The following is a 26,502-nucleotide window of genomic DNA, read 5'->3' as shown; positions in this document are numbered from 1 at the left end:
GTACAAACCAAGCGACGGCATTTTGCTCCCAAAACCCCGGCAGTTTCACAGCAACTGCATTGGCGGACATGTTCAATAACTCCAGAATCATCACAGAGCATCAGGCTCACCAATGCAGGTTTTCACAAATAAAACGGAGTGAGGTGTTTTATGCTTAACGAAACCCGTAACACATTTTATTGAACTCCAAAACCTAAACTCCAAAAGTGCGCTTAAAATCCTTACATAACAACGTTGTCAAGTCAGATCGGCCTCTTAAAGTGAAACCCCAACTCAATGTCGGTGGTTATGAACTATGTACTTTTCTCAAAGTTATGTTACCCTACTCTCCCTCCCTCCCAGAAAATATTGGGATTGTCTAATCACCCATCATAATTTAAAAAGTGGTGTTAAGAATCAGATAGATCATTTAGAATCATAGAACACCACAGATCAGAAACAGGCCCTCCGTCCCATCTAGTCCATGCCAAACTATAACTCTGTCTGCTCCAATCGAGCTGCAGCAGGACCATAGCCCTCACATCTGTGTACCTATCTGAATTTCTCTTAAATGCTGAAATCAAGTTCACATCCACCACTTCAGCTGGCAGCTCGTTCCACACTGTCATCTCCCTCTGAGTGAAAAAGCTCCCCCTTAAACACATCATATTTTACCCTTAACCTATGGCCTCTAGTTCCAATCTCACCTGTCCTCAGTGGAAAAAGCCTGCTTGCATTTACCCTACCTATACCCTTATAATTTTATATACATCTATCAAATCATTCTCCCACGCTCCTGGGAAAAATGTCTTAACCTATTCTACCTTTTCCTATAAATTAGGTCCTCTATTCCTGGCAACATCCTTGTAAATTTCTTCTGGACCTTTTCAATCTTTCCCATAGGTAGGTGACCAGAAATATGCACAATACTCCATATTAAGTCTCACCATCTACATAATTTCAACATAATATCCCTACCCCTGTACTTAAGACTTTGAGTTATGAAGGCCAATGTGCTAAGAGTTCTCTTTTCGAGCCTATCTACCTGTGACGCCACTTCCAAGGAACTATGGGTTTGTATTCCCAGATCCATCTGTTCTACCACACTCCACAGTGCTATACCATTCACTGTGTCAGTCCCACCCTAGTTTGTCCTCCAAAAGTGGACACTACACACTTGTGTGAAATAATTTCCATCTGCCACTTCCTTCCTCACTTTACACCATGCCCCCAAATTCGGTGTCGTCTGCAAACTTGCTGATCCAGTTTACCACATTATTATCCAGATCACTGATGTAAGTGACAAACAACAAAGGACCCAGCACCGCTCACTGCGGTACACCGCTCGTCACAGGCCCCCAGTCAGAGAGACAGCTCTCTACTACCACCCTCTGGTTTGTCCCACAAGCCCATGTCAAATCGTTTTTCATTCTGATTTGCCACCTTTCCTTAGGTAAGTGAGTAGAACTGCAAAGTTAAGTTCAAGCACTGCCAATGATGACTACAAGGCCAGCACAGGAGGAACACAATGACTTCATCAATTTGTGCAGTTGGAGGGGGAGAGAGGTGGGTGGGCCCGAGGCCACAGAAGGATTTAAAATCAAGGATGATGGTTTTAAAAATTGGTTGCTGGACCCTGAGACAGTGAAGATAAGTGAGGGTAGGTGCGGTGGGTGAACAGGGCTCAGTAGAAAATGGAGTTGACTGTGTATTGGAGTATTCAGATCTGGAGGGAGCAAAGACAGGAGTGAAGGGATGCAGCCAGACAATCTATGAAAGGATATAAATGTCATAGAGCTGAAAATAGCCAATCTCAATGAAGACCATAAGACATAGGGGCAGAATTAGGCCATTCGGCCCATCAAGTCTGCTCACCATTCCATCATGGCTGATTTAATTTCCCTCTCAACCCCATTCTCCTGCTTTCTCCTCGTAACTTTTGCCACCCTCACTAATCAAGAACTCTGGTTTAAATTTACCCAGTGATTTGGCATCCATAGCCGTGTGTGGCAATTCACAACCCTCTGGCTAAAGAACTCCCTCCTCATCTCTGTTCTAAATGGACACTCCTCTATTCTGAGGATGTGCCCTCTGGTTCTAGATCCCCCCTCCCCCATAGAAAATATCTGCTCCATATCTGCTCTATCTAGGCCTTTAACTATTTGATAGGTTTCAGTGAGATCCCCCTCATTCTTCTAAACTCCAGCGAGTACATGCCCAGAGCCATCAAAACTTCCTAATGTGTTAACCTTTTCATTCCTGGAATCATTCTAGTGAGCCTTAATGCCAGTGAAGGCGGGTGTCAGGGACTTTGAAGCTCGATCCAGGAAAGGACTCCAAAGTACTGTAAACTAAATGGCTCCAAAAAGATGCCAGACATTTAACAGGTTTCCTACAGGACTTGTGCTGCTGACAGGAAAATTCATTCAGATAAATACACAGTACAGTGTGGTTTCCATTTGGGACAAATTTGTTTAAAATGCCTCAAAATTACAAAGGACCAGTAAAGTAACCTTCATTCCTGTGGCGTATGATAATTTGACCCGTGGTGAATGACCTCTCAACTCCACCTGAAGAAGTGTGATTGGACGATTCCCAAGATGGAGTTTCGATCAGTATAAAGCATCAGGCAGAGCCTTGGGTGAAACCTGCTTCCTCCACCCTTCCTGGCACAGGTTCCAGAGACCTTTCAAAGCTTCTTCTGCCAATTTCCCCAAGTCAGTCATGTCTTGCCTAAATCCCCATTAAAAACTCTAAATGATTTTGAACTTGGCTATTAACTGTTTATAACCTTCCCCACTCTGCTTCAGTTCCCTGATCTTCCTCACTTGAGATCCCTCAGCCCCTCCCTGTCCAGGTTCCCATCCCACTGCAACTTTCTCACTGCCTCTCTCCCCCGGCTCCCTCACTCCCTCCACACTCCTGCTCACTCACTCCCTTCCCACCCTGGCTCCCTCACTCCCTCCCATCCCTGGCTCCCTCACTCCCTCCCCACACGGGCTTACTCACTCCCTCCCCGTCCTGGCTCCCTCACTCCCTCCCATCCCTAGCTCCCTCATTCCCTCCCTCCCCCGGCTCCCTCACTCCCTCCCCGCCCCCGCTCCCTCCCCACCTCTCCATCATGTGCAGCAACCAATGTACTCCTGAGCTCAGGAGTACAAACACACCACGGTTCCAAATGGACACACCGACCCCTTTGAGCTCAGTTACAGTGTTGTTTTTACAGCCCCGCTCTCTAATTACCTTTGGGAATTGCTGTCAGATCGGAATCTGACAATCGAATGAAGGAAAGCTTCTTCAGGCCCTTAAAAGCCCCACTGTCAATGCCAGAGTTCTTCAGAGGGTTGCTGCCCATTTCTGAGGAGTGAGAAACAATCGAAAAGAAACATTAGAATCATAGGATGCCATTCTGGCCCATCGAACACCTGCCTGCTCTTTGAATTACCCGGTTATTCCCACTTATCTGCTCTGATGGCAGAGTTGCATGCTGAGTAGCACGTCGATTTACAGTACCAGGTTTGGCCGTTCCATTCCCACCGCTGTCTGTAGGTTCCCCCGTGACCATATGGGTTTCTTCCAGGTGCTATGGTTTCCTCTTAGGCTCCAAGGACGTGTGGTTAGGGTTAGAGTTGGTAAGTTGTGGACACACTATGTAGGCATTGTAAGCATGCCAACACTTGCAGGCTGCCACCAACACGTCCTTGTTCTGGGTTGGTCATGGGAATAAAACAACACATTTCACCTTGTGCTTCGAAATGCGCATGACAGATAAAGCTAATCTTTAATCTCTAAATTGATCTATCTTCTTACTGCATAGCAGTCAGCACTAATGACCGGGGGTCAATTCCTGTCACTGTCTGTAAGGAATTGACACTGTATGTACGTTCTCCCCGAGGCCACAGGGGTTTCCTCCAGGTGCTCTGGTTCCTCCCACCTTCCAAAGACGTACAAGTTAGTGAGTTCTGGACATACTGTGTTGACATTGGAAATACGGTGAAAATTATGAGCTGCCCAGCACAATCCTCACTGATTTGATATGATGCAGATGACACATTTCACTGTATGCTTCTATGTACATATGACAAATAAAACTTAACTTACTTTCTTTCTTCTTTCATTAACCTGTAAGCCTTTCCTTCCATTTTTCTATCATCCCTGTGTCTATCTAAGAGTTTCTTAATTGCCTTTAATGTATCTGTATTTACCATCACTCCTGTTAGAGTGTTCCACATAACCACCTCTCTCTGTGTAAAGAACATACATCCTGGCTATACTTTCCTCCAATCATTCTAAAATTATACACCTGGTACTAGCCACTTCCGTCCTGGGAAATAGTGCGTGGCTGTTCACTCAATCTATGTCTCTTATCTTTTTGTATACTGCTGTCGTCACCTCTCATCTCCTTTCTTTCCAAAGAGAAAAACCCTAGTTCATATAAGATATGTTCTTTAAGTGGATCACCTCCCCCCCCCCACCCTCACTTCAAACAACATCCCAGGAAACACCAAAAGTTAAAAGTGGTGGCAAATATGGTGCAGAGGTCCAATGCTTGAGAGAATCAGGAGAGCTTGAACCTGACCTCAGTGAGGGTGAAAGCAGTGTGCCATACCCAAGGCGTAGACCTCTGACAGATTGTCAAAGGTGTTCTTCTTCACTTTGGTGATCTCGTTCTCATGGACACGCAGCTCTTGGAGCGAGGAAGGCATGTTGATTGGGATCTCCTTCAGAAGGTTCTTGGACAGGTACAGTCTCTGTAACTTTACCAGAGGGGCAAAAGCTTTGGGATGAACTGTGCTGATCTTGTTGTTAACCAAGATTAAGGCCTGCAAGAGGAGGAGAGCCAATCAAAATAAATCTTGCCATGCCAAACTACCATTTTCCTTGGCTTGAGTACAACCTGTTCCACAAAAATAACACTACCACCTTAAAAATCATGACTTAAGCATAGAGTAAATTGTAGCCATACATTCACATCCAAAGTTCAAAGTAAATTTATTATCAAAATATATACTTGTCACCATATACAACCCTGAGATTCATTTTCTTTCAGGCATTCACAGGAAATGCGAAGAAACACAATAGAATCAATGACAGACAAACACCAATATCAAAAAGACAACAAACTTCTCCCTCTCAAACTGCACAGTGAATTCTATCATATTATAATCAAATCTCTTCAAGGTTCCTTTACTTTAAGCTCCCTAATCACAGTATCCAATCCAGAATTGCCTCTTTCCTAGTGCACTCAACCACAAGGTACCTAACAAGCCGTCTCACAGGCACTTTACAAATTTCCTCTTATGGGATCCAGCACCAACCTGATTTTCCTAAACTACAGTACTGTGCAAAAGTCTTAGACACACACACACACACACACACACACACACACACACACACACACACATATCTATCTATATATAGCTAGAGTGCCTAAGATTTTGCTTGCATTCACTCTATCTATACCCATCATAATTTTATATACCTCTATCAAATCCCCCCTCATTCTTCTACGCTCCAGGGAATAAAGTCCTAACCTATTCAACCTTTCTCTGTAACTCAGTTTCTCAAGTCCCAGCAACATCCTTGTAAACCTTCTCTGCGCTCTTTCAACCTTATTAATATCCTTCCTGTAATTTGGTGACCAAAACTGCACACAATACTCCAAATCTGGCCTCACCAACGCCTTACACAACCTCACCATAACATACCACTCTTATAATCAATACTTTGATTTTTAAAGGCCAATGTACCAAAAGCTCTCTTTACGACCTTATCTACTTGTGATTCCACTTTTCGGGAATTTTGTATCTATATTCCCAGATCCCTCTGTTCTACTGCACTCCTCAGTGCCCTACTGTTTTCACACTTATCTGTATTAAACTCCATCTGCCATTTTTCAGCCCATTTTTCCAGCTGGTCCAAATCCCTCTGCAAGCTTTGAAAACCTTCCACACTGTCCACTACACCTCCAATCTTTGTATCATCAGCAAATTTGCTGATCCAATTTACCACATTATCATCCAGATCATTGATATGGATGACAAATAACAATGGACCCAGCACTGATCCCTGTGGCACACCACTAGTCACAGGCCTCCACTCAGAGAAGCAATCCTCCACTACCACTCTCTGGCTTCTTCTATTGAGCCAATGTCTAATCCAATTTACTACCTCTTCATGTATACCTAGCGGCTGAATCTTCCTAACTAACCTCCCATGCGGGACATTGTCAAAGGCCTTACTGAAGTCCATGTAGACAATATCCACCGCCTTCCCTTCATCCGCTTTCCTGGTAACCTCCTCGAAAAACTCTAATAGATTGCTTAAACATGACCTACCACGCACAAAGCCATCTTGACTCTCCCTAATAAGTCTCTGTCTATCCAAATACTTGTAGATCCTATCTCTTAGTACTCCCTCCAATAATTTACCTACTACCAACATCAAACTTACTGGCCTATAATTTCCCAGATTACTTTTAGAGCCTTTTTTAAACAACAGAACAATATTAGCTATCCTCCAAACCTCCGGCACCTCACCCATAGTTACTGACATTTTAAATATATCTGCCAGGGCCCCTGCAATTTCAACACTAGTCTCCTTCAAGGTCTGAGGGAATACCCTGTCAGTCCTGGGGATTTATCTATTCTGATTTGCCTCAAGATAGCAAGCACCTCCTCCTCTTCAATCTGTATAGGTTCCATGACCTCACTACTTGCTTGCCTTATTTCCATAGACTCTATGCCAGTTTCCTTAGTAAACACAGATGCAAAAAACCCATTTAAGATCTCCCTCCATTTCTTTTGGTTCCATACATGGCCGACCCATGATGGACTGGGTCATATCCATTACTTGTGGTAGGATTTTCCATTCAAAGGCGTTGGTGTTTCCAACTTATTAACCTTGGAATGTAGCAGGGAGCTGGAGCACCTGGAGGAAGCCCACGTGGTCAATGCATGGAATGCACCAACTCCTTAAGGCAGCAGAGGGAATTGAACCCTGATGGTTGACTGCAGGTGCTGTAAAGCACAACACTCACCTCAACACTACCACAGTGCTTATTCTATCTATCGAGGTGGAAGGGAAGGAGAACAATAACAGATTGCAGAACGTAACAGTGCAGCAATACATAGAGGTACCTACTGGAGAAGGGGCAGTGTGGATCTCCAGTTAGGGAATGAGATAGGTCAGGTGACGGAGGTTTGTGTTGGGGAGCACTTCAGGTCCAGTGATTACAATGCCATTAGTTTCAATATAATTATGGAGAAGGATAGGTCTGGACCCAGGGTTGAGATTTTTGATTGGAGAAAGGCTAACTTTAAGGAGATGCGAAAGGATTTAGAAGGAGTGGATTGGGACAAATTGTTTTATGGGAAGGATGTAATAGAGAAATGGAGGTCATTTAAAGGTGAAATTTTGAGGGTACCAAATCTTTATGTTCCTGTTAGGTTGAAAGGAAAGGTTAAAAGTTTGAGAGAGCCATGGTTTTCAAGGGATATTGGAAACTTGGTTCGGAAAAAGAGAGATATCTACAATAAATATAGGCAGCATGGAGTAAATGAGGTGCTCGAGGAATATAAAGAATGTAAAAAGAATCTTAAGAAAGAAATTAGAAAAGCTAAAAGAAGGTATGCGGCTGTTTTGGCAAGTAAGGTGAAAATAAATCCAAAGGGTTTCTACAGTTATATTAATAGCAAAAGGATAGTGAGGGATAAAATTGGTCCCTTAGAGAATCAGAGTGGACAGCTATTTGTGGAGCCAAAAGAGATGGGGGAGATTTTAAACAATTTCTTTTCTTCAGTATTCACTGAGGAGAAGGATATTGAATTGTGTAAGGTAGGGGAAACAGATAGGGAAGTTATGGAAACTATGATGATTAAAGAAGAGCAAGTACTGGGCTTTTAAGGAATATAAAAGTGGATAAGTCTCCGGGTCCTGACAGGATATTCACCAGGACCTTGAGGGAAGTTAGTGTGGAAATAGCAGGGGCCCTGACAGAAATATTTCAAATGTCATTAGAAACAGGGTGGTGCCAGAGGATTGGCGTATTGCTCGTGTTGTTCCATCGTTTAAAAAGGGTTCTAAGAGTAAACCTAGCAATTATCGGCCTGTGAGTTTGACGTCAGTGGTGGGTAAATTGATGGAAAGTATTCTTAGAGACGGTATATATAATTATCTGGATAGACAGGGTCTGATTAGGAACAATCAACATGGATTTGTGCATGGAAAGTCATGTTTGACAAATCTTATTGAATTCTTTGAAGAGGTTACTAGGAAAGTTGACAAGGGTAAAGCGGTGGATGTTGTCTGTATGGATTTCAGTAAAGCCTTTGACAAGGTTCCACACAGAATGTTAGTTAGGAAGTTTCAATCGTTAGGTATTAATATTGGAGTAGTAAAATGGATTCAGCAGTGGCTGGATGGGAGACGCCAGAGAGTAGTGGTGGATAACTGTTTGTCAGATTGGAGGCCGGTGACTAGGGAATGTGCCTCAGGGACCTGTACTGGGTCCAATGTTGTTTGTCATATACATTAATGATCTGGATGATGGGGTGGTAAATTGGATTAGTAAGTATTCAGACGATACCAAGATAGGTGGAGTTGTGAATAATGAAATAGGTTTTCAAAGCTTGCAGAGAGATTTAGTCCAGTTAGAAGTGTGGACTGAAAGATGGCAGATGGAGTTTAGTGCTGATAAATGTGAGGTGCTACATTTTGTTGGGACTAATCAAAATAAGACATACATGGTAAATGGTGGGGCACTGAAGAATGCAGTAGAACAGAGGGATCTAGGAATAATGGTGCATAATTCCCTGAAGATGGAATCTCATGTGGATAGGGTGGTGAAGAAAGCTTTTGGTATGCTGGCCTTTATAAATCAGAGCATTGAGTATAGGAGTTGGGATGTAATGTTAAAATTGTACAAGGCATTGGTAAGGCCAAATTTGGAGTATTGTGTACAGTTCTGGGCACCAAATTATAGGAAAGATGTCAACAAAATAGAGAGAGTACAAAGAAGATTTACTAGAATGTTACCTGGATTTCATCGCCTAAGTTATAGAGAAAGGTTGAACAAGTTGGGTCTTTATTCTTTGGAGCGTAGAAGGTTGAGGGGGGACTTGATAGAGGTATTTAAAATTATGAGGGGGATAGATAGAGTTGACGTGGATAGGCTTTTTCCATTGAGAGTGGGGGAGATTCAAACAAGAGGACATGAGTTGAGAGTTAAAGGGCAAAAGTTTAGGGATAACATGAGAGGAAACTTCTTTACTCAGAGAGTGGTAGCTGTGTGGAACGAGCTTCCAGCAGAAGTGGTTGAGGCAGGTTCAATATTGTCATTTAAAGTTAAATTGGATAGCTGTATGGACAGGAAAGGAATGGAGGGTTATGGGCAGAGTGCAGGTTGGTGGGACTAGGTGAGAGTAAGCGTTCGGCATGGACTAGAAGGGCCGAGATGGCCTGTTTCTGTGCTGTAATTGTTATATGGTTATATGGTTATGTAGGAAGTGCAGAGCAAGCAGACAAATAAAGTGCAAGGGCAATAATGAGGTAGATTGAGAGATCAAGAATTCATCCTTACAGTATAAGATGTCTGTTCAAGAGTCTGACAACAGTGGGGTAGAAAATCTCCTTGAGCGTGGCGATATGTTCTTGATTGTTTAAATCTTCTGCATGATGCACAGGGGAGGGGAGTGAATGACCGGGGTGGGACGGGTCTTTGTTTATGTTGGCTGCTTTCCTGAGGAAATCGAGGGGAGGTTGATCTAAGTGAAGGACTGTGATGTGTCACAACTCTCTGCAGTTCCCTGTGGCCTTGGGCCAAGCAGTTGCTGTACCAAGCTGTGAAGCACCCAGATAGGATATTTTCTATGGTGTATCTGTAAAAATTGGTGAGAGTCATTGGGGACATGCCGGATCTGCCTAGCTTTGTGAGGAAGTAGAGGCACAGGTGTGCTTCTTGGCTTTTGTATTGAACCAGGACAAGCTGATCGTCTGGATCCTGGAACTCAGTCCTAACACTGTGGACGAACTTCCGAAGAACTGCATTTGCGCAAAGCAGTGACTCACCGCCACCGTTCACATGGGTACTTAAGGATAGCTATAAACACTGGTCTCATTAGCTATAAACACTGGCATCCTGAGGGAGAACTGATTCATGATGTATGTAGCTGGCTACTTTCCAGCAGCCCTAACCATGGGATGGAGAATCTCCAATTGGATCTCAATCCCCACCCCTTGCTTTCCCAGTGTTCCTCAGGATTAATAGCAACAGGAAAAAAGACTTCTAAATAATGTGATTTGTCAAAACAGATTTTTGTTCCACAGACGTGGGCACGACAATTGAACTGCTTGAGGAAAGACTTGGTAAGCTCGTCAAGTGTTTATTGTGGTGGGGCTTGTGGCGAATCTCCACCCTCGGGTTATGGAGACTCTGTCGCACATGATCGGCAGGGGAGCGGGCCGATTTTGTTTTGATATTAAATGGATATGTAGTAAGCGCAGGAAACTATGACATGAGTTTACCGCCAATCCTGTTGACTGGTGGAGCAGTCAGAAGAAGCCAAAATGGCTTAATCCTGCTCTTATTTCTTACGGCTTTAGGACTTCAGGGTCGCAGACTCCATAAACCACCCAGCTTCTTCCAGGAATTAAAGATTAGTCCAGTGGCCCTGGGCATAAACAACATCTGGGAGAAAAGCCACTAAAATGGAGGAATAAAAAATGTTTACCTTGGGGCGTAAATATGAACAAATTTAAATCTGAGTAATTAATCTTGTGTTAGAGGCACGGTAGAGCAGCTGTAAGGTTAACACTATTTCAGCGCCAGTGACCTCGGTTCAATTCCGGCCGCTGTCTGCAAGGTTTGTATGTTCCCCCCCATGACTGTGTGGGCTTCCTCTGGGAGCTCCAGTCTCCTCCCACCTTTCAAAGATTCAAAATTCACGATTGTTTAATGTCATTTCCAGTACACAAGTGTAAAGGAGAACAAAAATACTCGATGCAACACCAAATGAAACACAATAATACAAAGAACACAATAATAGAAAATTCACAATAAATATAAACATATAAGATACCTTACATGCATAGATTGATTATAGGTCAATACATTGACGTGGTGTTATGTACGTAACCACGTACGGGTGAGAGTTAGTAAGTTGTGGGCACCAGAAGGATGGAGATACTTGCCCCCAGAACATCCTCAGACTGTGCTGGTCATTGACGCAAAAGACAAATTTCATTGTATGTTTCGATGTACATGTAATAAATGAAGCTAATCTTTTTTTTTAAAAAAACACACAACATATCACTCCCAAAATTCAATTTTCAGAACCAGAATTAAACACAATTACAATTACAATCCTATAACCTCAATATTTTGCTCTTTTGGCACTACTTATCACATACATATACACACGTACATGTACAATATATAGTATATTAATTGTATTTCACTCTACTGCTGCCACAAAACAACACATTTCGCAATATAAGCCAGTGACAATAAACCCTATTCTGATTCTGAATCCTTCATCACAATACACCAGAGGACAAATCTTAATCCAGAGTGTTTTCATGTTTCCTGTCAATGCTTTGATCTTCCAGCAATGAAGGTGAAAACCACTGGAGATAAGGAAGGGCCTGTTTGAGTAGGAACAGTAGTTGGGGGTGAGGAACTATGCAATGAAACCTTTCCAAACGCCTCTAGACTTGGCAGCCAATTGCTCTTCTGTGCTTGGAGACAGTTACCTCACTCGCGGTATGGTACCTTTAGCCAACAAAAAGGAGACAGACACCTCCCTTTGGAAATGATGTGTAATTTGGCTTCAATAATCTTTGACTAGGAGACAGACAATTACAAAATAAGCTAAAGCTATTTAGCTCCATGAGAGGGGCTGGCCATATGGTTTCTACAGCCTGTTCCACCATTGAGTAAGATATTGGCTGACTTTCAACTCTGGTCCACTTACTCATCTAATCTCCACCTCCTTTAATTTTCTAAATGTCCAGAAATCTTTATTTTAGCTTTAACTCCTCAGCTATCTGGATTCCAAAATTCAGAATATTTACTGCTAGCTGGGTAAAAGCATTTCTTCTCCTCCTCCTTTCTCCATGTCCTTAGTCCCTAGATCCACACCGCCCAGCCTGAGGAAATACTCAGCAGAGTTGATCATCACCATGTGATATGGAGAGATCTCTGCACAGGAGCAGAAAACGCCGCGAGGGTTGCAAACTCAGCCACCTTTCTCATGGGTGCTAGCCTCTCCACCATCAAGGGCATCTTCAAAGGGCCATGTCTCAAAAAGGCGGCATTGGACCTCCACCACCCAGAACTTGCACTCTTCCCATTACTACCATCAGGGAGGATGTACAGGAACCTGAAGACACACACGCACACACACACACACTCACACTCACGCACTCACACTCACACACAACATTTTAGGAACAGCTTCCTTCACTTTGCCATCAGATTTCTGAATGGACAGTAAAACCCGTGAGCTAATTTTGGCTCACTATATCTGGTTTCTTTAGGTACTACGTAATACACACAGTGGCCACTTTATTAATGCTTGTTACTGTAAATATGCAATCATTCAACTATGTGGTAGCAACTCAATGTATAAAGGCATGAAACTTCAGCTAATTGGGGGAAAATGTATTTGTCTCGATGTGTCCCAATTAACTGGAATCCACTGTATATTTTATACTTCTCAATATAATTCATAGTACATTTAATTTATTGCACTCTACTGCTGCCAAACAACAGATTTCATGGCGTATTTCAGAGATAGAAAAACCTGATTCTGATTCTAGTGGATCCTTCGAAGAACTCAGTCAGTTTCAACAGCAGAGGCAGCAGCTCTTATCAAACCCTCCTTAAATAAAATAGCTGCATTTCCACCTCAAGGTGGTGTTGCCTGTAAGGTACAGTAAAATGCAGACACGAGAGACTAGGGGCTGGAATCTAGAACAGAGAACTGAGCAGCTGGAAGGACCTAGCAATACACACAAAATGCTGAAGGAAGTCAGCAGGCCAGGCAACATTTTGTTGGTAGCTGGAAGATCTCTGTGGGTCAAGCAGCGTCTGTGGAAGCAAATAGACAGTCACTGTCATCTGGACTGTGCATTTCTCTTCACCATTGCTGCCTATCCCGCTTTTTGCCTCCAGCAGCTCATTTACCTCTTCTATGAGGTATAGACTAAGAGATGACAGACTAAGGAATGAAAGCTTCTTGTCTTTCAATGGCTAGCAGGCAATTGACGGGCCAAGTGGCCTCCTCTTGATGTCTGCTTCCGTCCCTTGAACCCCTGCATCCTTCATAACCCAAAGCGGTGTAGATTCCAATGTGTACATTTAGGTAAAGACTAGGTGGAAATGACATTCCTTGAATTTTTCCAGTGAACCACAAGAAAAGACTTCCATAATCACATTCCCAGATCCCAGAATTTTGTTCCAAGATTCTTTTGAAACCAATTTAAAATTCTTATGCTAAGTGCTGTTCCGTGTTGATTAGATGCAGCCTTCGCTCTGTCAGCACATTGACATAACCCTTATCCGCTTCTCAGAAGAAATGATGTGAGAACGTACCATTCCATCACAGATTCAGCTCCTTGTCACAGTTGTTCAGCTCATTGTAGGAAAGGAACAGGAAGAACACACATTCCTGTGGTCAATGACAGAAGTTGCTGGTCCCCATGGATTAGGGCTGGTGACCCCCCCCCCACATGAGTCCTGTGGGCAAGTCCAGAGGATGAGTTGAGAGGTCAAAGTCAGTTCCCGAGATTGGCAAGTCCTGGGTCAATATCCAGAGCTTGGCGAAGTCCAGAGGTTGAAGCCCAAGGATTAGTGAGTCCAGAGGCTCAAAGGTCAAAGACTGAAGTTCGTGAGTCTGGGGATCAAGGTGTAATGGTCAGAGCCCTTGGCTTGACATGTGCCAGTGATCAGAGGTCTGTGATTCTGCAAGTCTGGACCAGGGAGTGGAGTCAACAACGTCTGTGAGTCTGAGAGTCTGGAGCCAAGGACTAGTGGTCAAAGGCTTGGAGGATGCCTGTCTTGGGGTTGGAGGCTTTCGTCTCTGCTTTTGAGTGTGTGGGTGGAGGGTGGAGGGTGGGAAAAGAGTTGTCTTGCTGCTGTTGTTTTGTTGCCTTTGTTGTTGCTGTGGGCACGCTATGTTGGCGCCAGAACGTGTGGCGACACTTGTGGGATGCCCCCAGCACATCCTTAGGATGCATTCGGGCTCTCATGGCCAGGCTGTGCAACAGTTTCTTCCCCCAAGCCATCAGACTCCTTAATACCCAGAGTCTAAGACTGACATCTACATCATTTATTATTATATTGTAATTTGTCCTCTACTGTTACTATTGTCTTGTTTATTATTTATGGTACTGCCCTGCACTGTTTTGTAAACTTATGTAGTCCTGTGTAGGTCTGTAATCTAGTGTAGCCTTGTGTTGTCTCACATAGTCTAGTGTGGATTTGTGTTGTTTCATGTAGAACCATGGTCCTGGAGGAACGTTGTTTCGTTTTTACTGTGTACTGTACCAGCAGTTTATGGTCGAAATGACAATAAAAAGCGACTTGACTTGAACTGACCCGTTAACACAAATGACACATTTCACGGTATGTTTCAGTGCACTTGTGATAGAAGTAACAAGTAATAGTCCCCCTGTCCACTGAATAGGCTCCACTGGTGTCTAAGGAAGTCTTGCGAATCACTGGAGCACCTGAGTTGCCAAAGCATTATATCCACGTGTGGCAACCGTGCTGCCCAAGGCAGCAGGTTAAGTGTGGAGAGTTGTAAACGCAGCCCAATCCATCAGACAAACCAGCCTCCCCTCCATTGACACTGTCGACACAACCCCCCACCTCAGGATAGCGGCAAATGTAATCAAGGAGCACTCCCACTCCAGACATTCTCTCTTCTCCCCTCTTTCATTGGGTGGAAAATGCCATAGTAGCCATGCGCTTAGCATGATAACGTTAGAGTTCAGAGTTCAATTCTATCTCCATTCTGTCAGGAGTCTCTGGATACCTTCCCCTGGGGTCCACCTCATCTTTACCTAAATGTATAGGCTGGAATCTACATCCCTTTGGGTTAACAAAAATGCAGAGTTTCAAGGGAAGAGAAGCAAACATCTGGAGGAGGCCAGTTGGCCTGTCAAGTGCTTGCTAGTGTTATGTACCCCTAGGGTTCATATTTTCTGTGGACTGTCACTTTGAAACGTCGGGAGAATGAGACTGACTTTTGGTCACTGTATGAGCTGCTCCACAGAGAGAGAGAGAGAGAGAGAGAGAGAGATGGAGTTATTTGATGGACAATCGATGTTATGGTTTCTCTGCAGCTTGTTTTGAATATACAAGGACACGCAGACACACACAGTTAGAGTCAAGATGGATTCGGTCAATGGAAGACACCAGTGAGTCGGTCGCTGGTTTAAACTTTCAGTAGCCCAAAAGGGGTGAGTTGAGATCGATCCTGAGTATCGATAAATGACTGTCACAAGTTTTCTGCAATTAGAACAGGTTTGCAGGAAGAGAAGAGAGGAGAGATAGGTTTGAAACAGAAGAAACCTAGTGACAAAGAGATCACTGTTTGGACTCTCTCCTTAAGGAGCCCGTGAGGGTGAGTTTGTTTCCATTCAACTATGGAAGTGTGATTATCACTTAGTTAATCCACAGGAGTGGGTTCTCTGGTGAGGAGAAACCTTTGTGAATACACGTGTGTATTTACCCTTTGTCTGGGTGTGGTAGTTCACTGAAGAAAGGCATCCCTGTGGCAGATCACTGTTGGAGTTATTTCATATAACTGGATAAGTGGCTATCACGTTGTGTGTTTGAGGTAACCTTATGGAATCTACCGGTGTGTCAACCCTTGCCTGGGTGGTGGTTCCCTTGAAGAGGGTCCCCTTTGTGACAAGCTACTGTTGGTGATAATCAATACGTGGATTCTGTTGGACTATCCTGTGGCCACCACTTTGAATTCGGGTGTGGTACCACTTGTGCTGAATGGATATTCGTTGAAGATCACTGTCAGTGACATTTCGTGTGTGGAGTGGAACAACTTAGGAGATAAAACCTACTACTATTGTTATTTTGTATTGCTGCCATGGAAACGACGTAATTGCCTTCTCACAACATTCGCCTTTTGGCTTACAAACATCTCGCATTAATTAACCTGTGCATCTGAATTGAACTTTTCTTACCCACCACCGTAAGACGGTATCACTTACCACCTAAGCTTGAAGAAGTTTGGGTTTTATATTTCTACACCTATATATGCATAAACTCTGCTAACCTGTTTGATTTATCTGGTTTTATGTTACTTTATTATGTAGTTGCTAATAAAATAGAATTAGTTAACAGCAAAACCAGACTCCAGGTGTGTTCCATTTCTGCTGGTTCTTTTAACCGGTTACGGGGTACGTAACACTAGCCATTGAAAGGAAGTAAGCTTTCATCATGTTTATCATCTTTGCTCCCCGTGGCGTGCACAGGTTTTCTACGGGTCCTCCAGTTTCCTCCCGCAGTGAAAAGGCCGACCATCTAGGCGAAGTGGTCATTGTAAATTGGGTTTGGGTTAATCGGGTTTGTCAGGGCTTGCTGGGACAGCACAGCTCGAGGGGCTGGAAGGACCTACCCTGTGCTGTATCACTAGAAAAAAATAAATACTGCAGAAACTTGAGAACACGTCCCTCCAGGCACAAGGACAGCTTCTACCCTGCTGCTGTTTGACACTCGTACAAGAAAGATGGGCTCGTGGTCTCTCAGTCCACCTCCTCATGGCCCATGCACTTTATTGTCCACCTACGCTGCACTCTCTCCGTAACTGGAACACTTCATTCTGCATTCTGTTATTGTTCTTGTCCGGGAGGCAGGGTGGAGGTAAGTACATCTATGAAAGGAGGTGTAAGGCGCTGCTTCCCTCCACTAGCCTGCGGTCACCCTCGGGCAAGGTGGAGCACCCGCTTAGCCCCCCGATCGGGGAGCAGGTGGTGGACGGTCGTATGAGCAGCCAGTGCATATCACATGGTTATGCGACCACTGACACGAGGCAGACAACCTCTGGAGGATATTGATAATGGCTGGGGTCACCTGTCTTGTAAAGACACTGCCCAGGAGAAGGCAATGGTAAACCACTCCTGCAGAAAAATTTCCCAACGGCAATCATGGAAAGACTATGATCGCCTGCGTCATACAACACGGCGCATAACGAGCAGACAAACTGCCCCAGTGTACTGATGTATGGAATGATCTGTCGGGATGGCACACAAACAAAGTGTCTCAGTACGTGTAACCATGATAAAGCAATTACTAATGAATAGACAGGATCAGGGACTGCCAAATGGGTTCAGTGTGGACTGGTACTTGATGGTCAGTATGCTGCATCATTCAATGACCACATACACCTTCTTCGAGGAGCCTCAGGTACTGGCATGACCTTTGAACTGAGGCAGGCAACTGGAACGGACACGCACTCAAGTGACCTCCGCCCGGAGGTGTCATGACCCGTGGATAGCGTTTACAGTACCAGCGCTTGGAGTTCAATCCCTGCTGCTGACTGTAAGGAGGTTTTATGTTCTGCCCGTTACTGCATGGGCTTCCTGTGGGTGCTCTGGTCTCCTCCCACACTCCAAAGATGTTTGGTTAGGGTTAGTAAGTCGTGAACACGCCGCATTGGTGACACTTGCGGGCTGCCCCCAGCACATCCTCAGACTGTGTCAGTCATTGAGGCAAATGGCTCATTACGCTGCCGATTTCGATTTTTCAGTGCGACAGAGCTAACCTTTATCACAGTCTGAAGTGTCACCAGGGGTCAATGGATACACGAGCCAAGGTGAAGGTGAGACCTCAACACTGCTGTTCACACCTAGGGCCAAACTACCCTCAGGAATGAAAGCTGAACGTCACTGTGGTCGTCTCACTTACGTGAAGGTTCTTCAGATTCTTGAAGTCATTTTCTTTTATCTCTGTGATCTTGTTATTCTGCAAGTCAAGCATGGTGGTATCTTTGGGAATGTTCTCTGGGACGGTGGAGAGACCTGTTTCAGGAGAAAGATTAAAAAGACTTCACTTTAAAGGACATATGCATCGCACTAAAGAATTTTAGTTGTTACAGTGGTGGAAGAATCCCAAAACTGTAGGACAAAGCACCCATAATGGAGACTTCGAATGAAGGGCTGTTAACAGGAATGATGATATTAAACTGAAATTAATGCAGAAAAGTTTTACAAGAATATTGACAGTACTACAGGGACAGAGTAATAAGGAGAGGTTGGGCAGGATGGCACTTTTTCCTTGGAGACTGTGAGGTCTTCATATGGAGGTGTGTGACATTACAAGGGACATGCACACCGTATTTTTCCCCTGGGTTGGGGAATCAAAAACTAAAGGGCAAAGGATTAAGGTGAGATGGGAAAGATTTAATAAAAACTTGAGGGACAACTTTTTTCTTTCTTTTGCACAAAGGGTGGTTTGTGTAGGGAATGATCTGTCAGAGGAAGTGGTTGAGCCAGGTACAATAACTTTTAAATGACCGTTGGATGGGTACGTGGATTGGAAAGATTTAGGTTATGGGCCCAGTGCAGACTACTGGGACAGATGTGTATGGGAATTTGATCAGGATTGACCAGCTGGGCCAGAGGGCCTCTTTCCATGTGGTCTAACACAATAATTTTAAGTATTTCAGACAACTTGAGCCCTGCCAGCTCCTGAAACCAGCACTGAGCGTTAGACCTGAAATTTTGCTTTGATGATGTTGATTGAGGGATTATTATTGACCAAGTCAGTAAATAGTTTCAGATGCATTCTCCTGAAATCAGTCCAAAGTTCAAAGTAAATTTATTATTAAAGTACTTATATGTCACTGTATACTTCTCCGAGATTCAGCAGTGCCACCAGAGGAGAAATGGGCAGACACCAATGCTTCAGCTAAAATTAGCATTAATGATAATGTACAAATTTTTCAGTGATGGGCCAAGTAAAAACATTGCTTTTAGCCCTCAAATTATTCTGCAAAGGCAGCACAGTAGCGGTTAGCAATTCACAGCACCAGTGACCCTGGTTCAATTACCACCGCAGTCTGTAAGAGGTTTGTGTTTTCTCCCTGTGACTGCGTGGGTTTCCTCTGGGTGCTTCCGTTTCATAGAACAATATAGCACAGTACAGGCCATTCAGCCCACAATGTTGTGCTGAGCTTTTAACGTACTCCAAGATCAATCTAACCCTTCCCTCCTACATAGTCTTCCATCTTTCTTTCATCCATGTGTCTAAGAGTCTCTTAAATTTCCCAAATGTTTCCGCCTCTACCACCGCCCTTGGCAACACTGCACCCACTGTAAATCTCTGTAAAAAAGAAATAACTTACCCCTGACACCCCCCACCTTATAATTTCCTCTAATCACCTTCAGATTATGCCCCCCTCATATTAGTCATTTCCACCCTGGGGAAGAGTTTCTGGGTGTCCACTCGATCTATGCCTCTTCTCTTTGTATACATCTCTGTTTCATTCTTCTCCCAAAGACGTACCAGTAATCAGTTGTGGGCACACTATGAAGTAAAGCACACTCGCGGGCTGCCCCCAGTACATCCTCGGACTGTGTTGGTTGTTAACACTAATGATCCATTTCACTGGATGTGCCTGTAAAGCTAATCTCATCTAATCTTCTGCTGGACCACTGGAGTAAGTTCCAGGTTGTGGGTTGAGGGAAGAACAATAACACTCACTCATGGATATAAAGACGATAAGGAAATAGCAAAGGGAACATTGACTGTTTATTCTTTGCCATAGATACTGCCTGATGTGCCGAGTTTCTCCAACGTTGTGTGTTTGTTCCTTTGGACGTCTAGAGTCTTATATTTAAAGAGAAGAATTACTGCCCAGGGTGCTGTCAAATCATCTTCACTTCAGATTTCAGAACACGCACCTATCGAGTCCTCCAATTTATTTTGGCTGTGGGCAGGAAGATGTTTTCAGTATCTGCTCAGTAATCTGCTGCCTTAACAGAGCCCAGGGTTGAACATGAGTGCAACTGGTGATATGCAGGAAGTATGGCTTCTTTCAATGGGACAGTTTCGGGCGAGACATTAACCAAAGAAGCACTAGCTTTCTGTCTGAAAGAAGGAAAAGCATTCCATTCCATTCCTGATGACATATATTTACTTAATCCAACACAGATGTGAATACAACCCCGGGAATGAATGTTAAATAAGAACATAGAACAATATTGCACAGTACAGGCCCTTCAGCCGATGTAGTTGTGCTGACCTTTGAACCTACTCTAAGTTCAATCTAACCCTTCACTCCCACATACTGCACATGCATGTAACGAGAGCTGTATAACTCATCTCCTTCTACCGTAGGCCACAAACTTATCAATCACCCCTGCTGTGGACCACTTTCTGGAGGTCCAAGATGTCAACTTTTACAAAGAAGGGATCCGTATACTCCACGACCGCTGGACTAAGTGTGTAAATGTAGGAGGGGACTATGCTGAAAAATAAATGAGCAAGGTTTTCTAAAATTGACTCCTTCGACCTTAGGCCATGAACTTATCAATCACCCCTCGTAGCCCTTCACTTTTCTGTCATCCATGTGCCTATCTAAGAGTCCCTAATACATAGAGGTGGGAGGAGAAGATGGCGACACGACACAGCTCGCAGCGGCCACTCTGGTGAATGATATCTGTTATCTGTCAAGTAGGGTGCCGTGCACAATCCTGATTTGATGGAGACAGACGTGAGAGCACGGAAGAACATCTGGTGAAACTTCTGAAATGTCTGCTTCGCTGCTGTTGCTACTGTGTGATCCAGAATCTCCAGAGGGGAAGGCCCCGAGTCCTCGGCTTTGCCTGTTGCTTGGCGGCCGGGCCGGGGTCAAAGCGCTCGGCAGAGGATGGTGCTTGGTGCTTGGTGCTCGGTGTCGGAGGCTCGAAGTTTTCGGACAGACTCAGAGTCGGCTGCGATCGGGTGCTTCCAATGTATCGGCAAGCTTGCGGCTCTTGGAGTTCATGGGAAGGAAAGTTTCTACCGTCTGCGTGAGATGATGGGGCTATTGGGACTTGAGACTTTTTTTTTTATCGTGCCCATGGTCTGCTCTTTATCATATTATGGTATTGTTTTGCACTGTTGTAACTATATGTTATAATTATATGGTTTTGTCAGTTTTAGTCTTGGTTTGTCCGTGTTTTCTTGTGATATCCTTCTGGAGGAACATTGTATCATTTTTTAATGCATGCATTTCTAAATGACAATAAACGAGGACTGAGTGTCCTCATAATCTAATCTAATCTGCATCCACCACCACCCCTGGCATAGTGTTCCACACACCCACCTCTCTCCGTGTAAAGAACTTAGCTCTGACATCCCCCTATAACTTCCTCCATTCACCTGAAAGTTATGCCCCACGTATTGGCCATTTCTGCCCTGGGAAAATGTCTCAGCTACCTATTCAATCTATACCTCTTATCATCTTGTACACCTCTATCAAGTCAGCTCAGGTGGGTTCAAGTTGAACACTTTAAATTCCTGCCATAAACTACTGATAAAATAAAGCGTTTGATTAAACTTTCAAAGAAGAAAGTCATTTGGCTCAACAGCTTCATACATATCCTCACAAGCCTCCTCTTGACTTTATTTCCCGCAATGAACAGATCCCAATACTTTCTCCTTCCAGTAGCTGCCCAGCTTGTCACTTAAGCACGTCTCTGATGTTCAAAGGTCCAAAGTACATTTATTATCAGAGATCTGTCTTTCCCAGAGATGGACACAGAACAAAGCAGACAGTGGAACCTATTCAAAGAAAAACATCAACACCCCAAAACCAAAAAAAATCACGTAAATGGCAACAAAAAAAGACAAGCAAAAAAAACAGAGAATATAAAACACGAAATTGAAAGAGCCCAGGCATATTCAGTTCAGCTCTGCGTTCATTATTTGCGGGCCGCCTCGATTCAAAATTGACCGAAAAAACAACAGAAAAAGGAGCAACCAGAAACCCGAATTACAATCCAATCTATAAATGGTGTTGATTATACATTGCCCGAGATCCAGAACTCCAGCACCATCCCCCAATGGAATCGAGGGAGAGAGAAAGAGAGAGAGAGAGAGCATTCAGAGGGACCTTCCCCCGGCAGCAGTGAGTGAGAGGCCGATCGACGACACTCAACCCCTGCACTCTGCACTCACCTTGATGATTTCAATCTTCCTCTGGGCTTTAATCGGTGAGATCAGTGAGAAGTGGAGTCGACCATGGTCTCCAGGCCTCCCGGCCTCATGCTTCACTCACAGCCTGAGGGGACACCCTCAGCAATAGCAAAGCGCTAGATCACTCAATTGGCCCAGTAACACACCAAGTTGTAGATCACAGGCTCCAACACTGGCAGAACCACATTTGGAAGAAAAAGAAGCCATAAGAGAGGTAAAAGAAGTAGTTTTGTGAACCGTCAGGAGGGTGTCACCATTGGTTCGTTTTTGCTGGCACCATCTTCTCCTCCATGACGTTTGTCCCTCCTCTCTCTTTGGAACGAGTCTTACCTTCTCAGCATTCCATTTTCCAAGGGTGGCTGGGACCACCAGAGGATTATCCATTTCAGACGAGCAGAGAAAGTTTAGGGGAGATGCCAGAGGTAGTTTTTTTCTTCAACAGACAGCAGTGGTGTGTGGAATGCACTGCCGGGAGGCACATGGATGATAGAAAAATGGAGGGTCATGGGCTGTGTAGGAGGGAAGGGTTAGATTGAATGAGAAATATTTTCATTTATTTATTTGTTGAGATATAGTACAGTGTAAGCCCTTCTGCTCAGCAACCTCCAATTTAACCCGAACTTGGCCTGTCAAGGGACAATTTGCAATGATCAATGTACCTACCAACCGGTGCGCCTTTGGGCTGTGGGAGGAAACCGGAGCACCCGGAGGAAACCCACACGGTCACAGGGCGAGGGCACAAACTTCTTACCGATAGCAGCAGGATTGTTATAAAATCGGCGCAACATTGTGGGCCAAAAGGCCCGAGCTGTGCCGTCCTGATTCTGATTCCGATTCATTTAGCACGTAAACACTTGAAACTTACCGTGAGACGTCTCATTTGCATCAACAACCAACACACCCTCGGATGTGCCGGGGCCAGCCCACCCCCAGCTACCCCTGCTCTGCGCTCTCCTCCCTAGAAGAAGATAGTTATAAATGTCCTCCCTGATCCATTAAACCCTCGCTTCCATTTACCAGCTGAGAAATCAATTGCATGGCATTGGCCGTCTGTAGCACAATGTACACGAAAACCTGTATTTTTCTTCAGTGTAACAAGGCTATGATTACTCCCCGGTCAGTACAATTATAAAGTTAACCACTCGCACCATGTTCTCAATCTTACTTGTGCCACTGTTGTGATTTTCACACCCGTTGTACACAGAACAGCTTCGTTTGCCACGTAACACTCATTTAGAGCTCAGATGCAGTACCGAACAAGCCTTTCGGCCCATCTAGTCTGTGCTGACCATCAACTGCTCATTTGCTCTAATCTTACATTCATCGCAGTTTTCATTCTCATCAATATTCTTCAAAGAAAGGATCAGCTTTACCTGTCACACATATGTCGAAAGGTCGAAATATCCACTGAAATGTGTCACTTCGCGTCAAGGGCCACCGCAGTCCAAGCATTGCGCCTGCAAGTGTTGCTACACTTCTGGTACTAATCTAGCATGCCCACAATTTACTGACCCTAACCGTATGCCTTTGGAATGTGGGGGGGAAAGTGGAGCACCCGGGGAAAGCCACACGGTCATGGGGAGGGGGAGGGTTGTCCTGACAGACAGTGGTTGGAATTGAAGCCTGACTGGTGATTGTGCTAACCCGCTACGCAACCATACACCCGACCCATACCCACAAGGTTCTACCACTTGCCCACACAGGAGGCGACTTACAGCAGCCAAGTACCCTTCCCATCTGTGCATTTTTTGAGATGTAGGAGGAAAGCAGAGTACCTGTGGGAAACCCGCTCAGTCTCAGGGAGAACGTGCAAGCGGTCAGCACTGGATGTCAAGACTGGACCCGGGCTTCTGGCAGTGAGGTCGCAGTAACTCAATGACCTCCGTCACCGTGTCAGAGAGAAACGCCCTCGCTGCTCACCTCAAATAGGCCTCCGATCACGTCAAATATCCCAGTTAAACCGCTAGTCTCCTCAAAGCCCAACAGCAGATATAAAATCTGAACCCAGACAGTCCCTCCTCATAACGGGATTCAGATTTATTCATCAAGTGCACATCGAAACACACAGGTAAAGGCGTCGCTTGCATTAACCTGAGGGTGTGCCAGGTTAGCATAACACGTCCACGACGCTCAGCTTAACAGCACAGAACACAACAAACAGGCCGGAAATAGCCTTATCCCTCTCCGACACCCTCGCAAACCTCCCACATTACCAGATTAGCGATGCCTTGTGAAATGCAAGCTGTTTGTGTCAGAGCAGTGATGGTGGAGTGCAGAATGAGTAAATTCAAAGCTGCCTTCACTCTCCTTTCCCCACACAGAGCACGCTATGGAGTATGCTTGGGAAAGGACACTGAACAGAGAACAGTGCAGGAACCCCTCAGTTCACAATGTCTGTGCCAAACATGGTGACAGATCAAACAAAATCTTTTCTGGAGAAGAATATTCACTCAGTTAAGGGACTTGCAGGAGATTCTCTTCATCTACAGAACTCATTCCTGCTCGGAAGCATGTGATTCCTTCCCAGCTTTACAAAGCCAAACTGCCCCTGGTGGATGAGAGCTTGCTTGGGTGGTGGACCAGCCCTTCAGCTGCCTTTTGCAGGGTATCTCTGAGACCCAGGAGAAACACGGCTGTAGATAATTGCATCAGTGCAAAAGTGGGAGATAACGCACGGAAAATCTGCCCCTGAAATCGTTTGACACAGATGGCAAGTAATTGGAGTCGGGGAAATTCCAACCATCTCCAACCGTGCAGAGGCAAGTGCCTAGAAATGTATCCACTAAGGTGGCAAATGTGCTTTGCAACAAAAATATTTTGTACACACAAGTGATTCTGCAGGTGCTGAAAATCCAGAGTAACACACACACAAAATGCTGGAGTTCAGCAGGTCAGACAGTATCATTGAAATGGAATAAACAGTCGCTGTTCGGGGCTGAGGCCCTTCATCAGAAGGAGGGAGAAGCCAGAATAAGAAGACCAGGGGTGGGGTGAAGAGTACATGCTGGCAGGTGATAGGTGAGACCAGGTGAGGGGGCAGGTGAATGTGGCTGGGAGCGGGCGGAAGAGGGGATGAAGTGAGAAACTGGGAATTGATAGGTAGAAAAGGTAAAGGTAAAGACGGACAAAGAAGGAATCTGATAGAGGAGTACAGTGGGCATGAGAGAAAAGGAAGGGGTAGGGGAACCAGAGGGAAGTGATGGGCAGGTGAGGTGAAGAAGGGCGCCAGAAAAACAGAGAAGGAGGAGGGGGAGAAACTACTTGAAGGTTCGTCTTCCCACAGTGAGCCACAAGACAAAGAAATACCATGAAGAAAACATCAAATACCCAACATGCCAAAAAAAAAAGGTGCAAAGGATGAAAAACATGTGAAAAACACAAGATAAACTATCAAACCACAGTCATTAAAACAGCCCAGGAATGAAGCAAGATACAGAGAGGGGAGAGAGAGGAAAGGGGTGAAACTAGGGATTACAGGTGATGAGTTGATTGAGGTGTGAATAGTGCAACAGCTTTGTAAAGTAGGTCTGGTATCGCCTGAAAACAGGCCCTTCAGGTCAACTTGTCCACGTTGACCAAATTGTCTAATGGAGCTAGTTTCACAAGGACCGAGACCCAAACTGTCGACTGCCCATCACCCTCCACAGATCATGTCTGATCTGCTGAGCTCTTCCAGAGTTTTAAGTGTAACTCCAGATTCCAGTATCTGCAGATACGTGTGTCAAGAACTCCTGCAAATAACATTTTGTTATTCTGTATTTTAAGGTTAGTAATGGATAGATTATGAAATAGATGTTTATTACTTATTGAAAACATTAAAAATTTTCAAAATTTTAATTCCAACTATGTACAGGTTAGGGTGGGTGAATTGTGGGCATGCTATGTTGGCACTAGAAGCTTGCCGACACGTGTGGGCTGCCCAGAAAAATACTTGCTAATCTGATGTCACGCAAAAGTTGTATTTCTCTGTCTGTTTTGATGTATATATGACAAATAAAGCTAACTTTTAAAACAAATATTTAAGAAGCAAATTTTTTTAAATTATAAAGATATCTATTAAATAAGCAATTAATTAGATAATTAGGCAACTCTGTGACTTAGTGTTATAACTCTTGGAGCTGTGTTACTGGATTTCACTTCAGAGACAGCTATTGCATTCTACAATGGAAATGGATGGCAATGGGAGATCAGTCAGGAATTAGCATTCAAAAAAACACCGGCAAAAATCTACAATACCATCCAGGAATCAGTAAAATCTTTGCGTTTATTCATAGGGCCTGAATGGAATTAAATTGAACAACACTTCACTCACAATT

The 26,502-nt window shown here is 44.4% G+C and overlaps 1 protein-coding gene across 2 annotated transcripts in view; it reads right to left on the bottom strand.

Annotated features, from left to right (window-relative positions):
* dcn (decorin) overlaps nucleotides 1-26,502 on the bottom strand; it is a 70,223-nt gene that overhangs the window by 8,820 nt on the left and 34,901 nt on the right. For both annotated transcript variants that reach the window (XM_072269434.1, XM_072269435.1), the window contains exons 3-5: nucleotides 17,912-18,024; nucleotides 4,589-4,802; nucleotides 3,223-3,336 (exon numbers count right to left, since the gene is read on the bottom strand). In XM_072269434.1, coding sequence (XP_072125535.1) covers nucleotides 3,223-3,336; nucleotides 4,589-4,802; nucleotides 17,912-18,024 — 441 coding nt within the window. The remainder of the gene's footprint in view (nucleotides 1-3,222; nucleotides 3,337-4,588; nucleotides 4,803-17,911; nucleotides 18,025-26,502) is intronic.

Source organism: Mobula birostris, chromosome 9 (assembly GCF_030028105.1).
Source record: "Mobula birostris isolate sMobBir1 chromosome 9, sMobBir1.hap1, whole genome shotgun sequence".
Classification (NCBI taxonomy): domain Eukaryota; kingdom Metazoa; phylum Chordata; class Chondrichthyes; order Myliobatiformes; family Myliobatidae; genus Mobula; species Mobula birostris.
The sequence above is the reverse complement of the archived record's forward strand: the minus strand, read 5'-3'. Positions and strand labels throughout refer to the sequence as shown.